Consider the following 14,611-nt stretch of genomic DNA (forward strand, 5'->3'; position numbering starts at 1 on the left):
ACATATCTGAACGAATAATGGCCAAAACCTTCCCAAACATGATGAAAACTATGAATCCACAGATCCAAGAAGCTCAACAAAAGCCAAGCACAAGAAACATAGAGAAAATTATAGTGAGACACACCAGAAATAACTCAAAACCAGTTAAAAAAAAAAGAGAGAGAGAGAGAGAGAAAATCTTAAAAGCTGCTAGAGGGGAAAAAAAGCTCAGGTATACAGAGAGGAACAAAGATAAAGAGCAGACCATCAGAAACAATGCAAGTGAGAAGACAGTGCAGCATCTTCCAGCTATGAGAAGGAAAAAAAACAGTCAACCAAGAATTGGCAAATGTCTTCGAAAAATGAAAGTGAAATAGTTATTTTTTCAAACCTACACAAGCTGTAAGAATTCATCATCAGAAGATTTTCACTATGAAAAATATTAATGGACACTCTTCAGGAAGAAGAAATCATACCAAATGGAAATCTGGATCTACACAAAGGAATGAAGAGTATCAAAAACAGTAACTACAGGGGCGCCTGGGTGGCTTAGTCGGTTAAGCGTCTGACTTTCGCTCAGGTCATGATCTCGCGGTTCGTGGGTTCGAGCCCTGCATCGGGCTCTGTGCTGACTGCTAGCTCAGAGCCTGGAGCCTGTTTCAGTCTGTGACTCCCTCTCTCTCTGACCCTCCCCTGCTCACGCTGTCTCTCTCTCTCTCTCCTAGAAATAAAAAAATATTAAAAAAACAAAACAAAACAAAACAACAAAAACAGTAACTACATGGGCAAATATGTAAGATTTTTTTTATTACTTAAATATTTTTAAAAAGAAATAAAACAAGATTAAAAAGATAACTGACTGCTTAAACAAAAATAATAGCAATGTACTGGTGGGGTTTATAACATATGTAAAAGTAAAATGCATGACAGCAAAGGTCAACATCAGCTCCCAAGATCAGGGGTCAGCTCAACACAGGTGAGCTGAGGCTGGTAATGCAAAACCAAAGTAGGCTCAAGTGCAAGCTCAAGATTTCTCTTCTGATTCTTCTTACTGACTAGTTTTGGAGGCAGGCCTGTGCGTCGGTTCTTGATTTAGACACATCTGTTTATTCATGGAGTGAATCTCACCCTCAATCCAGTAACCTCATCATTGCTTGCATGGAAAAAAAAGTTTACCTAGAGGCTCAACTGACAAAGGTGTCATACGTGAAGAATTATTTCTAGGGTTATTAAGTAGTGCCCAACAGAATTCCTTGCTGACAGAGGTATCATGACACTGAAAAATGACTATCCTTATTCAGAAGCTGGTACCAAAAAAACCCAACTTCCTTATAGAGGTTGGTAGGCTGGCATGGGGGTTAAAAACTTCTGTACAGCATACAACAAAGCATAAGGAAAGAATAGCCAACATATTAGGATTGGTAGTGTTGTATTCTGAAAAAATTAACAAAAACAGAAACAATAAGTTAATCAAGATTTTCTTTCTCTTTGACCCTTCCCTTACATACCTCACCCGCTTGAGATTCAGAAAGTTCCAGCAGGAAAGGGATTTCTGTGTCAAAATTAGCAAAGAAGCTAGTCCACTGATGTTCAAAAGCCACCAAATCCTATGAAGAAAATGAAAAGGATAATGCATTTGGTTATATTAAGAATCATGAATCAGATGTCAAAGTCCCAGACTATTTAAATATGTTTTAAAAGTTAGCAGAAGGAGCACTTGTGTGGCATAGCTGGTTAAGTGTCTGACTTCGCCTCAAGTCATGATCTCATGGTTTGTGAGTTCAAGTCTTGCACCAGGCTCACTGCTGTCAGTGAAGAGCCTGCTTTGGATCCTCTGTCTCCCTCTCTCTCTGCACCTCCTCCACTCGCTCTCTCTCAATAAATAAACAAACATTAAAAAAAATTAACAGCAAACTATAGATACATGTTATAAAATAAATGAACCTCAAAAACATTATGCCAAATGAAAGAGGGCAGATAAATGAGCACCTGGTGTATTCTCCACTTATATGGAATATCCAGAATAGGCAAATCTATAGAGACAGAAAGTAGGATCAGTGATCTGAATGAGGCCAGGGAGGAACAGAGACTGACTGGAAATGAACACAAGGGAATTTTTGGGGTTGATGAAAATATTCTAAAATTCGATTGTGGTGATGGTTGTACAATTCTGTAAATTTCACTAAAAATTACTGAACTGTACATTTAAATGGGTGAATTTTACGGTATATAAATTATAGTATAATAAAATTGTTTTTTTTTTTTTTAAAAAGGGCAGTAATGGCCACCCTGTGCCTTACTTTAGCAGTCTTTGTTGGAGAGAGGGATCTATTTATGATGTACCTTAAAGAAAGGTACATCCAGTGCCAAAAGGGTCACATCAGTGGAGCTTTAAGGACAAATTAGATGACCTTAGTTAGAAGTTGGGTGGTGCCACGAGTGGCCCAGAGCCCTCTCCTCCTTCACACCCTCCTCCAGTGGCAGTGGGAGGACTGTGGAACTCTGTGTCCTTCCCAGCTGACTCTCCTCTTTGTACAGCCTCCTCCCCTCCCCATCCCAGCTGCTTTTCAGCCTTCTCTCTGAACTCATTCTGGTTCCCAGTCACCACACATTGCTTTGTGTGCTACTGGCTTTCCCTTCTAATATCATCAGGTAACCAAAAAAAAAAAATCAGCAATGAGTTGCTTAAGACACCCAAATAGTATCCTTGTCTTATTCTGAAGTTGCTGATAATTTGTACTCAGATAAGTTATCTTCACTGTCCATGTAACACAGTTTAAGTGTCTGTATGTTGGGCGCTGGCCTAGTGCCTTGCTCACAGCAGGCATTCTGTTTGCTGCACTAAAACTGATTAGCTGGATCTATGCTCTCCTCCATTCTTCTCTCCCAGTCGGGGATAAACAAGTATCAGACCTAACGCTCTGTGTCAGCCAGGTATTGACTCTACTTCTGGCCCTAGGCATAAAACACAATGGACTCCTGCTTAGGAATTCTTTGTGTAAACAACATTCTTACTGATGGCTCCACTGCTTGCTGCCCAGACGATCTATATTTTATTTATAGATACATACAGATATATATGTGTATATACATCTAAAATTATTTTCAGTAATCATGGAGGTGACAGTGCTGATACTACTTTCTCAATATGTTTTATATATAATTTGGGATAAAAAAAATCAGGTACATATGTGAGAATATTTGTATACATATATGGAGAGACAGACACACACACACACAGAGAATTTCCTAGCTGTATCTATTAAAGAGATCTAGAAACGATGACCAAACCAATACCAATGAGCATTCCTAGCACCCAGACTGTTGTGCTAAAATACCATTCCTCAAACAAACCAGAACTTATTAGAGAAAGGACAGATTTCAGACCTGGGACAGGAAATGTATAAAAGAACCCAAGAATAGCTTATCAGAGTATGTGGCAAGGAAGTTATCAAGGACTATTAGGATTGCGTTAAAACAATTTGTAACAACTTTAAGTAAGCCACTGTCCAAAGATGGAACAATGTGAACATCAGCAAAGATGGTAACTACAATGGATAGAAACACATCAAATAGGTTTCAATTTATGAGTTCAAAATGAGATATATTAAAAAGAACTAACTGGTTACTTTTGGGAATGGCTGGGACCCAACTTTATTTTGAAAATTGATAAATAAAGAATTCAAACAATTATCCTGTTTTTCCCACATGAACTCCACCACTACATAACCAAATAGCAAGCTGAATTATTTCTCTTTAGAGAATATAAATGAAGAAGGAATTATACAACTGGAATACTACCAGTTTAAAATGATGAATTAAGGATCTAATTGATCAATTAAAGATCTAAGGACTGCACATCAACAACTGTTCACAAAATAAAGAGATTCAATTACACATATATACTTCTTGTAAAGAATACAATACCCTCCCAGAAGGAATATTCCCTCCAAAAACCAATCCTGACACTGATTAAACCTCTAGATTCAATTACCAATAATAAGGAAATACAGAAACAAGGAAAATGTTAAACTACATGATAGGAATGTGAACAACAAACCCCAATGAGGACAACTATAAACAAATGATCTGGTTTCCTTAATACATAGACAGTGAGTGGGGGCGTAGGGACAAAGAGATGGAGGGAGAACCTATAGATTAAAAGAAGCCTAAACACACACACACAGGCAAAGTTAAACTATTTTTTTTGGAAGCACATTTTGATGATAAAGTTGCAAAGAAAAGTAATGGGGTTATTGTCATAGAATTCATGATAGAGTTATTCTTTTTTTTTTTTTAATATTTTTATTTATTTATTTCTAGGAGAGAGAGAGAGAGACAGCGTGAGCAGGGAAGGGTCAGAGAGAGAGGGAGACACAGACTCTGAAATAGGCTCCAGGCTCTGAGCCGGCAGTCAGCACAGAGCGCGACGCGGGGCTCGAACCCACGAACCGCGAGATCATGACCTAAGCGAAAGTCGGATGCTTAACCGACTAAGCCACCCAGGCGCCCCAATGATAGAGTTATTCTTGGGGGAGAAGGAGAGAGGTGTAGGTTTGGCAAAAAGCATTCAAACTGCTTCCGGGGTGGCAAGACTCTGTTGTTCTGCTTTATAATTACTTATTAAATTATACATTAATTTTATGTTCTTTTCTGAGTCTGTGTTAATAAAAAGTCTTTAAAAACAGACACACAAATAATATATATTCATTCCAGAAAACTCAGAAAATATAAAACAAAAATCACTATTAACATTTTGGAAAATACAGGGCTCCTGGGTGGCTCAGTTGGTTAAGGGTCTGACTTCGGCTCAGGTCATGATCTCACAAGTTGTGAGTTCGAGCTTTGTGCTGGGCTCTGTGCTGTAGGCTCAGAGCCTAGAGCCTGCTTCAGAATTTATGTCTCCCTCTCTCTTTGCCTTCCTCCATTCGCATGCTGTCTCTCTCTTTCTCTCAAAAAAGGAATAAACATTAAAAAAAATTAAAAGGAAAAACATTTTGGAAAATATTCTCATTCTATTTTTACAGATGTATTATATACATACAAATATGTGCATATATTTTTTTTTAAGTTTATTTATTTTGAGAAAGAGCAAGCATGAACACAAGTGAGTAGGGCAGAAAGAAGACAGAATCCCAAGCAGGCTCTGCACCATCAGCTCAGAGCCCGATGCGGGGCTCCAACTCAGGAACTGTGAGATCAAGACCTGAGCCAAAATCAAGAGTCAGACACTTAACCGACTGTGCCTCCCAGGAGGCCCCAAATATGTGCATATTTGTAACTGGTAATCTACAATTAACTGGGTCAGACTGCCCTGCCCTACCACCTCTGTGCCTTGGTCCAGTAAACCAGACCTCCTGAGTTTGGGATCCTGATCTGATGCTATCAGGTTCAATCCAGGGTCCAAGACAGTCTGTGTGTTCTGGAGGATACACAAAAAAAGATGGGGCACTCTGTTCCAAAAAAATTCAAGGGAGTCAGATGTGTTAGTACTAATTACAGAATAAGACAGAATGAATCATTAAATACTGCTTTCAGCTCCATGCTATGAGTGAAATGAAAGATGCAATGAATTTTCATATTAAAAATAACTAGAATTATACATGAAATACCCACACAAATGCGCACGCGCGTGCGCGCGCGCGCAAACACACACACACACACACACACACACACACAGAGTCTTGAAAAGCTCTAACATCCTTGTATTTTCTATGCGCGCTTTATAGATGAGAAGAGTGAGGCACTTCAGAGTAAAGTGACCTACATAAGCATGGAATACTAAAAAGGAGCAGAAGTGGAAATATATCTAGGCAAGAGATATCCAGAACCTGTTTTTTCCACCAGACACAGTATTCTCCAATTTTTCCAATGGATACTGTGTGTGTAGGTAGAATTGGTCAGTTACATCTCATGATGAAGAAGGGAAAGTTTATCTGCTCAGGTTCTTTGAAGCCAAATCCAGAAGACAGCCCCAGATACATATCCAGGTCAGATATGTAGCAAAGGTCTGAAAACCTCAAGACCATGTCAGTGCGCCTTCATTCTTGGCTGGTGGCAAAAGATGCTGAACTTGAGTCAGAACTCCTGGCCCTACGCTGGCATCCTGCTCTCTGGAGGCTCAAAGTCCACATCCATGGCACCACTGGTGAGCTGAGCTGGCTTAGGGACGAGGCAAGGGGAAAGCAGCCACATATGAACAGCTTCTCTCAATGTTGAAAAGGAGATAATTCTGGGGCTTTCAGACAGGTTCCTTCCCTATGGCTAGAATGCTCATACCACCTCCTCCTTGGTCTGGAAAATCTTTGATCACCACACATTCCAGGCAGAATTATTTTCCTTACCCTTTATGTTCCACTGCAATTACAGCACTTACTAAAGTATACTGCTATTATTGGCCTAAGAGCCCATTATTAAATAGCATGAGTGGGGGCTGGGTCTACTTATTTCTGTGATTTTAGCATAAGCACAGTATCCAAGAAATAGCAGGTACCGTGTATTTAATAAATCAACAAGCAAAAAGCCTCAAAGGCACTATACTGACTGACCAAGTGGGGAAAAAAGCTCAATTTCAATATTTAAAAGTATTTTTATGAATTACACACTGCAATAAAAATGGGAAAATGAAAACAAGAGACCAATAAGACTATCACTTGAAGTTTCTAAGACACAGAAACACAAACTTTACAAAGATGGAAATAATACCTTTTACTCTTTTGCCAAATATATTTTGAACATCTTTCTGTATCAAATCCAATTCTAAAACATCATTTCAAATGACAGTATAAAATAGCCAAAACATGGAAAGAGCCTAAGTGTCCATCAACGGACGAATGGATCAAGAAGATGTGGTTTATCTACACAATGGAATACTACATGGCAATGAGAAAGAATGAAATCTGGCCATGTGTAGCAACATGGATGGAACCTGAGGTGTTACGCTGAGCGAAATAAGTCAGGCAGAGAAGGACAGATATCATATGTTTGCACGTATAGGAGGATTAGGAGGAAGCTAACATAGGACCACAAGGGAGAAGAAGGGGAAAAATAGTTGGGGAGAGGGAGGGAGGCAAACCATGAGAGACTCGAATACTGAGAACTGAGGGCTGATGGGGGTAGGCAAGAGGGGAAGGGAGGTGATGGGGATGGGGGAGGGCACTTGTTGGGATGAGCACAGGGTGTTGTATGGAAACCAACTTGACAATAAACTATCTAAGGAAAAAAAACAAAAAAACAAATGACAGTATAATTGGCCACTGAATAATTTCTTTTTTTTTTTTTAAGAGAATGGACACTGGGGAAAGGAGCAGAAAAGGGAGAGGGGTAGAGAGGGAGAGAAAGAATTTTTTTTTTTGAGAGAGAGAGAAAGAGAGAGAAGCCTAAGCAGGCCCTGCTCTGTTCGTGCAGAGCCAGTTGTGGGGCTCGAACTCATGAACTGTGTGAGATCATTACCGAAGCTGAAATTAAGGGCCCACTGCTCAACTGATAGCCACCCAGGTGCCCCTTGAATAGTTTTATTTAATCAAATTCCTATTGTTGGACATTTACTTTGTCTTCAGTTTTTATTAACAGTTTTTATAAACAATACTTCAGCGGACATTCTTCAATGGCATCTTTAATTTCTTAAGATAAATTACTAAACTGAAATTGCTGGGGGGTGCCTGGGTGGCTCAGTCGGTTGAACATCCAACTTTTCTGCTCAGGTCATGACCTCAGAGTTCATGAATTCAAGCCCTGCATCAGGCTCTCTACTGTTAGCGTGGAGCTGCTTCAGATTCTCTGTCCTCCTCTTTCTCTGCCCCTCCCCTGCTAGTGCATTCACACGTGCTTGCTCTCTCAAAAATAAACATTTAAAAAAATTTCTTTAAATTGCTGGATAGGGATGCCAAATGTTTACTACAGACAGGCATTTCACCTATTCCATTGAAGGCCTCACTCTTACTCTTTCACAGTTGGCAACTCAATCTTGTCTTTTACAAATCTCTAGCATTTTAACAGATGAAAAAAATAGCACCTCCTTGTAGTTTAGTGTATTTGTGACAGCTGGTACAGTTCATCTGTAAAGAATATTTCATGGAGGGGCAGTTGGGTGGCTCAGGTTATGATCTCACAGTTCGTGAGTTCGAGTCCTGCATTGGGTTCTCTGCTGTTCAGCGCAGAGCCTGCTTCCGATCCTCTGTTCCCCTCTCTCTGCCCCTTCTCCACTGGTTTTATCTCAAAAAATAAATAAATAAATAAACAAATAAGCTTTAAAAAATATTTCATGGAAAAATAATCAATAAAAGAAAAAATATACTTCTCAGAGGAGGCTGCACTCTCCCGCCTGAGATCTGTGGGATATGACCAGGAAGCATGGAGCTGTAGGCTCACTGGCCATCAAAGAGCACCAGCAGTGATCAGCCAATGGGAATTAAAGCCCAAATGTCAATTCTGACTTAAGATTACAAGTCTTAGCAAAGGGGAAATAAACATGAGCACTAAAAATATTTGGACGGTGGACCAAAAAGAGGGTTTCAGAGAAGTTTGGAAGCTATGAAATAGCTGAGAGAAGAGAGAAGAAAATAAGGCAGATTAAAAAAAAAAAAGTAATATGGGTATGGCTCACTCCCTTTCCAGTGATCCTCTAGAGACTCAAAGACTAGAATTGCATTTTATTTATTTATTTATTTTTTTAAATTTTTTTTTTTAATGTTTTATTTATTTCTAGGAGAGAGAGAGACAGCATGAGCAGGGGACAGTCAGAGAGAGAGGGAGTCACAGACCGAAACAAGCTCCAGGCTCTGAGCTGGCAGTCAGCACAGAGCCCGACGCGGGGCTCGAACCCACGAACCGCGAGATCATGACTTAAGCGAAAGTCGGACGCTTAACCGACTAAGCCACCCAGGCGCCCCTAGAATTGCATTTTAAATACTTTTGGTTGTTGGATATGAATGTTATTAAGGACATTTGTAAACTCACCACAAAAGATCCCTGCACAGATTTATGGTCATTTTTATACATATTTATAGTAATTTTTATCCCACTTGGGGTTCAATAAGCTTCATGGATTTGTGAACTGATTTTACCAACTTGGAAAGTTCTTGGACAGTATCAACTCAGATGTCCTGCTGCATTTTCTCTCTACTCTCCTTTTGGGAGTCTAACCATACTGTGTTAGATTATTTGACATTGTTTGACAGGTACTGTTCAACTCCCCTTGCTCTTCTTCTCTTTGTCCTTCAGTTGAGAAACTATCTTTATCTTTAAGTTTACAGAACACTTTTTCATTTGTATCTAGCCTGCTGTTAAGACAAGCTAATGAATTCTTCATTTTAGATATAGTATTTTTATTTCTAGCATTTCCATTTAGTTCTTTTTCTAGCTTTCAAGTCTCTGCTGAAATTTCTCATCTCTTCATGTATGCTGTTCTCTTTGCTTTCAGATTCTTCAGCATTTTTTAATGTTTATTCATCCTTGCAAGTGACAGAGAGAGAGAGGGAGGGAGGGAAGGAGGGAAAGAGGAGGGGAGAGGGAGGCATGGAGGGAGGAGCGGGGAGAGAGACAGAAAGAGCACAAGCGGGGGAGAAGCAGAGAGAGAGAAGACACAGAATCCAAAGCAGGCTCCAGGCTCTGAGCTGTCAGCATAGAGCCCCACGTGGGGCTCAAACTCATGAACCATACGATTTGTCCTGAGCTAAAGCTGGATGCTTAACTGACTGAGCCACTCAGGGGCCCCTGATTCTTTAACATTTTTATTAGTTGTTTAAAATTCTCCATTAGTTAATTTCAATATTTGGATCTAATTTTCTTGACCTTTTTTTAATAAAGATTTTATTCTTAAAAAATTTTAATGTTTATTTTTGAGAGAGAGAAAGAGACAGTGCACAAGTGGGGAAGGGGCAGAGAGACAGAGACACAGGATCCAAAGTAGGCTCCAGGCTCTTGGCTGTCAGCACAGAGCCCGATGCAGGGCTCGAACTCACGAATCATGAGTTCATGACCTGAACTGAAGTCGGATGCTTAAGCAACTGAACCACCCAGGTGCCCCAAAGATTTTATTTTTAAATAATCTCTACACCCAATGCAGGGCTTGAACCCAAAACCCTGAGATCAAGAGTTGCATGCGCTACCTAATGAGCCAGGAGGTGCACCCTGTTTATTGCTGCTTGATAACAAATTTTCTTGCTTCATATCTTCCCATTCTTTTTATCATATGCTAGCCATTTTGTTATAAAAGAATAGTAAAAACTGAAGTATATAATATTTACCTCTAGAAAAGTGTATCTTTTCTTTTATCAGGTCATTAAAATAGGGATCCAAGTAATTTTGATCTATAATTGATCAAGGTCTGGGTCTTACTGCATTTGTTATTTACTAAATTAAGATATTTTGAGGGTAGGGTCTGAACTTCAGTAGACTCTGCTCATGGGAAGTCAGAAAACCAGGGAAGGGCCTGGTCTATAGTCCATGGTAATTACCACTACTGCTTCTTCAGCCTAAAGATGTCACTAACCATTCAGGTGCAATTAAAAATGTCCTTCTGGGGTGCCTGGGTGGCTCAGATGGTTAAACAGCTGATTCTTGATTTTTCTTAAACTATTTATTTTTGAGAGAGAGAGAACCAGTGGGGGAGAGGCAGAGAGAGCGAGGAGGACAGAGGATCTGAAGCAGTCTCTGCACTGTCAGTACGGAGCCTGACATGGGGCTCGAACTCACAAACTGTGAGATCAAGACATGAGCCAAAGTCAGAGACTCAAGGTTCATGAGTTACAGCCCCACAATGGGCTCTGTGCTGACAGTGCAGAGCCTACTTGGGGTTCTTTCTCTCCCTCTCCCCTCGACTCACCCCTCAAAATAAATAAACTTCAAAATGTCCTTCTGAAGATATGAACAGACACTTCTCCAAAGAGGACATCCACATGGCCAACAGACACATGGCCAACAGACACATGAAACGATGCTCAGCATCCCTCCTCATCAGGGAAATACAAATCAAAACCACACTGAGATGCCACCTCACGCCAGTCAGAGTGGCTAAAATGAGCAAATTAGAGAACTCTAGATGCTGGCAAGGATGTGGAGAAACAGGAACCCTCCTACACTGTTGGTGGGAATGTAAACTGGTGCAGCCCCTCTGGAAAACAGTGTGGAGCTTCGTCAAAAAATTAATAATAGAACTCAGCAATAGCACTGCTAGGAATTTACCCAAGGGATATAGGAATGCTGATGCACAGGAGCACATGTACCCCCAGTGTTCATAGCAGCACTCTCAACAATAGCCAAAACATAGAAAGAGCCTAAGTGTCCATCGACGGACGAATGGATCAAGAGGATGTGGTTCATCTATACGATGGAATACTACCTGGCAGTGAGAAAGAATGAAATCTGGCCATGTGTAGCAACATGGATGGACCTTGAGGGTGTTATGCTGAGCGAAATAAGTCAGGCAGAGAAGGACAAATACCATATGTTTGCACGTATAGGAGGATTAGGAGGAACTTAACGGAGGTGGTCCCTCTTAATGGGCTCCAGAGATGCTTCCAATGTTTTCCAAACTACAGTGCGATGTTTAGCTTCCATGTGTGACAAATAGCATCCTCACATTCAGAGGACTGCATGCAAGTTGGGTACGGGTCTCAGACAGTTGTAGATACTCCTAAACTACTTATCTTTTTTCCTTGTGGTTAAATTTGATCATTTTTGCATTCTTAATGTTATAAATTTTTGTGTTTTCACTTTTTTCTATAATTAGGTTAGCCATGGATTGATGATGATGATGGTCTCTTCAAAGCACAAAAGTTCAGGTTTTATTTTTCTTTTATATTTCTATTAAATTACAAAAGATTTAAACAGAATGGATGTTCAATTTTATCAAATATCTTTTAGACATCTATGGAGTCATCACAAATGGTTCCAAGAATAATTAGTACAATGATTACAATAATAGATTTCCTGACACTAAATATTGTACCCTTATTAAGCTCTACTTCATCAGAGAATATTCTAACATGGTACTGGATTCTACTTGCTAATATTTTACTTAAAATATAGGCATCAACACAGACAAGTGAGACTGGTTTGTAGTTTTCATTTTTGTTACTTTTGTTGGGTTTTAATAATACAACTAATTAAAAGGCTGGACACTGTTCTTCTATGCATATCTAGCCATGGCCACTAAGGGACACTGCTGAGCTGCTTCATCACAGCAAGTATCCTGTAGCCTTAGTTTTATCTGTTGATTCTCACTGCAAACTGTTCCACCCAACTTCATGTTTTCTTCCAAGTTCAGATGAACAGATAACGCCTGACCCCCTAATCCAGGAATCAACAAGTTATGGCTTGTGGGCAGACTACATATTTTTGTAAATAAAGTCTCCTTGGAACACAGACACCCCCATTCATCTAAGCACCGTCCACAGGAGCTCTCAGGCTACAACAGCACCGCTGAGCAGTTCTAACAGAGGTGGAGAGCACACAAAGCCTACCTGTGCTGACCTCTGCTCTAATTCTTAATTTGTTTAAATCAAACCCCATCTTTGCTTTCTTCTTGTCTCAGGGAAAGAGTACAAAAAGACACCCTCTGTATTGTTTTTCTGAAGCCCAACCGAGAGAATGTCTTAAGGTGGAACGTAAACCCTGGGAGGCAGACTTGACTTCGCCTCAGGTGAGGCTTCCTCAGAGCGAAACAGGCAGTATCATTTTACCAGGTCCACTTCTATTCCCGAGGAGTTCAAGGTAACAGTTAGGGAAGAAACTGTTCAAACAAAAATATCTCTTGCATTTCTTCAAGTTAAATACTGTTAGTGGATAAGTGAGCTGGCTCTAATATTTGTAAGTTAAATATAGTTAGGCTACTTACTTCTGAAAGCAAACTCTCCAGAGACATAGGATCCATCTTGCTGTAGACATTCCATAGATTCAAACTCACATCCTGCAGCTGCAACATAAGGGCAAAACATTGAAATAACTGAGTCAGTATCACTACACAATCAGATTTATCAGAAATGACTATCTTGGTGAAAACTCAGTATTTGGAATAATAAACCAAACCTTTATCAATTATATTAAAACCAATACATATTAATAAATGCTATCCCATTCAAGGAAACTAGTTTTACAGAAACTTTGGTACATCTTTTGACTATCTTTAATGATGGGCACATATATAGATACAGGTATAGGTATAGATATAGATATATACATATAGATATACAGATATCTATGTACATACACACATTTTATGCCTTTGCCTAAAATTTTTAATTAACATAATACATACTCATGGCTTAAAAAAATCAAACAGTACTAAAGGCTTGGGATAAAAAATGTGAATCCCCTACTCCAATCTTCCTCCAAAACTCCACTAGTATCACAGAGGCAATCACTCAGAAGTCTTTTAACAGTTTCTTTCTGGTAGTTACTTCCAAATTTTGATATAATCTTCTTTCTTTTAAATTTTTAAATGTTTATTATTTATTTATTAAAAAAATTTTTTTAATGTTTAGTTTTGAGAGACTGAGAGAGACAGAGCATGAACGGGGACGGGCAGAGAAAGAGAGAGACACAGAATCTGGGCTGTCAGCCCAGAGCCTGATGCGGGGCTCAAACTCATAAACCCTGAGATCACGACTTGTGCAGAAGTCAGACACTCAACGGACTGAGCCACCCAGGTGCCCCAATATAACATGCTTCTATCACTATTTGATTTATCAGTTTAGAAATTAAATATTGGCTTATAGCAAAGATGTAGTTCTTTTATGCTCATCCCCATTCTCACACTTTTTCTCTACCTACCTATACCCTAACATCATCTAACATCATGACTTTTTTGATTATACCGGTAATTACTGTTTATAACATTAGGATCACATATATATATATATATATATATATATAATTTACTATACGAATGTATATACTTTACAAGAAAGTTGCTTTTTTTTTTAAATTTTTTTTTAATGTTTTATTTACTTCTAGAAGAGAAAGACAGTGTGAACAGGGGAGGGTCAGAGAGAGAGGGAGTCACAGACTGAAACAGGCTCCAGGCTCCGAGCTGGCAGTCAGCACAGAGCCTGACGCCGGGCTCGAACCCACGAACCGCGAGATCATGACCTAAGAGAAAGTCGGACACTTAACCAACTAAGCCACCCAGGCGCCCCAGAAAGTTGCTTTCTTAAACCAATTTTATTAGGGCTACTGACAGCATCATTATTTTTTCACTTGTGCAATTAAAATAAAAACCAACACTCAAGTTTTTTCTAATTGCTCCACCCAATTAGCTAGTAATGTTTACACTAGGGTTTCTAAACATCAACACTATCATTTAGGGCCAGATATTTCTTTGCTGCGAGGGGCTTCTCTATGCATTGTAGAAGGTTTAGCAGCATTATTTGTCTCTACTCACCAGATGCCTATAACACTCCTACCCCCAGACAACCCAAAAGTAATTCCAAACACTGCAAAATGTCTCAGGGGTGGGATGCTGGGGAAGGGGCAGCAAAATCATCTTGACTGATAACCAATGGCTTAAACATATCAGATAATCTATTAATTCTTTTGCTTTTTCTTGGCTCATCCTGGCTCAGCTGTTATGTAAGCTTGCTGTGCAACTACAACTTTCACTTTGGGAGTTCTCTTTGCTATCCTACTGAAG

General features: G+C 39.6%; 1 protein-coding gene across 2 annotated transcripts in view; it reads right to left on the reverse strand.

Moving 5' to 3' along the window:
- DNAAF9 (dynein axonemal assembly factor 9) overlaps nucleotides 1-14,611 on the reverse strand; it is a 136,435-nt gene that overhangs the window by 86,743 nt on the left and 35,081 nt on the right. For both annotated transcript variants that reach the window (XM_039224527.1, XM_039224519.1), the window contains exons 7-8: nucleotides 12,818-12,895; nucleotides 1,488-1,586 (exon numbers count right to left, since the gene is read on the reverse strand). In XM_039224527.1, coding sequence (XP_039080458.1) covers nucleotides 1,488-1,586; nucleotides 12,818-12,895 — 177 coding nt within the window. The remainder of the gene's footprint in view (nucleotides 1-1,487; nucleotides 1,587-12,817; nucleotides 12,896-14,611) is intronic.

The sequence above is a fragment of the Hyaena hyaena genome, unplaced genomic scaffold, assembly GCF_003009895.1.
Source record: "Hyaena hyaena isolate Hyena2069 unplaced genomic scaffold, ASM300989v1 scaffold_16, whole genome shotgun sequence".
NCBI classification, from domain to species: domain Eukaryota; kingdom Metazoa; phylum Chordata; class Mammalia; order Carnivora; family Hyaenidae; genus Hyaena; species Hyaena hyaena.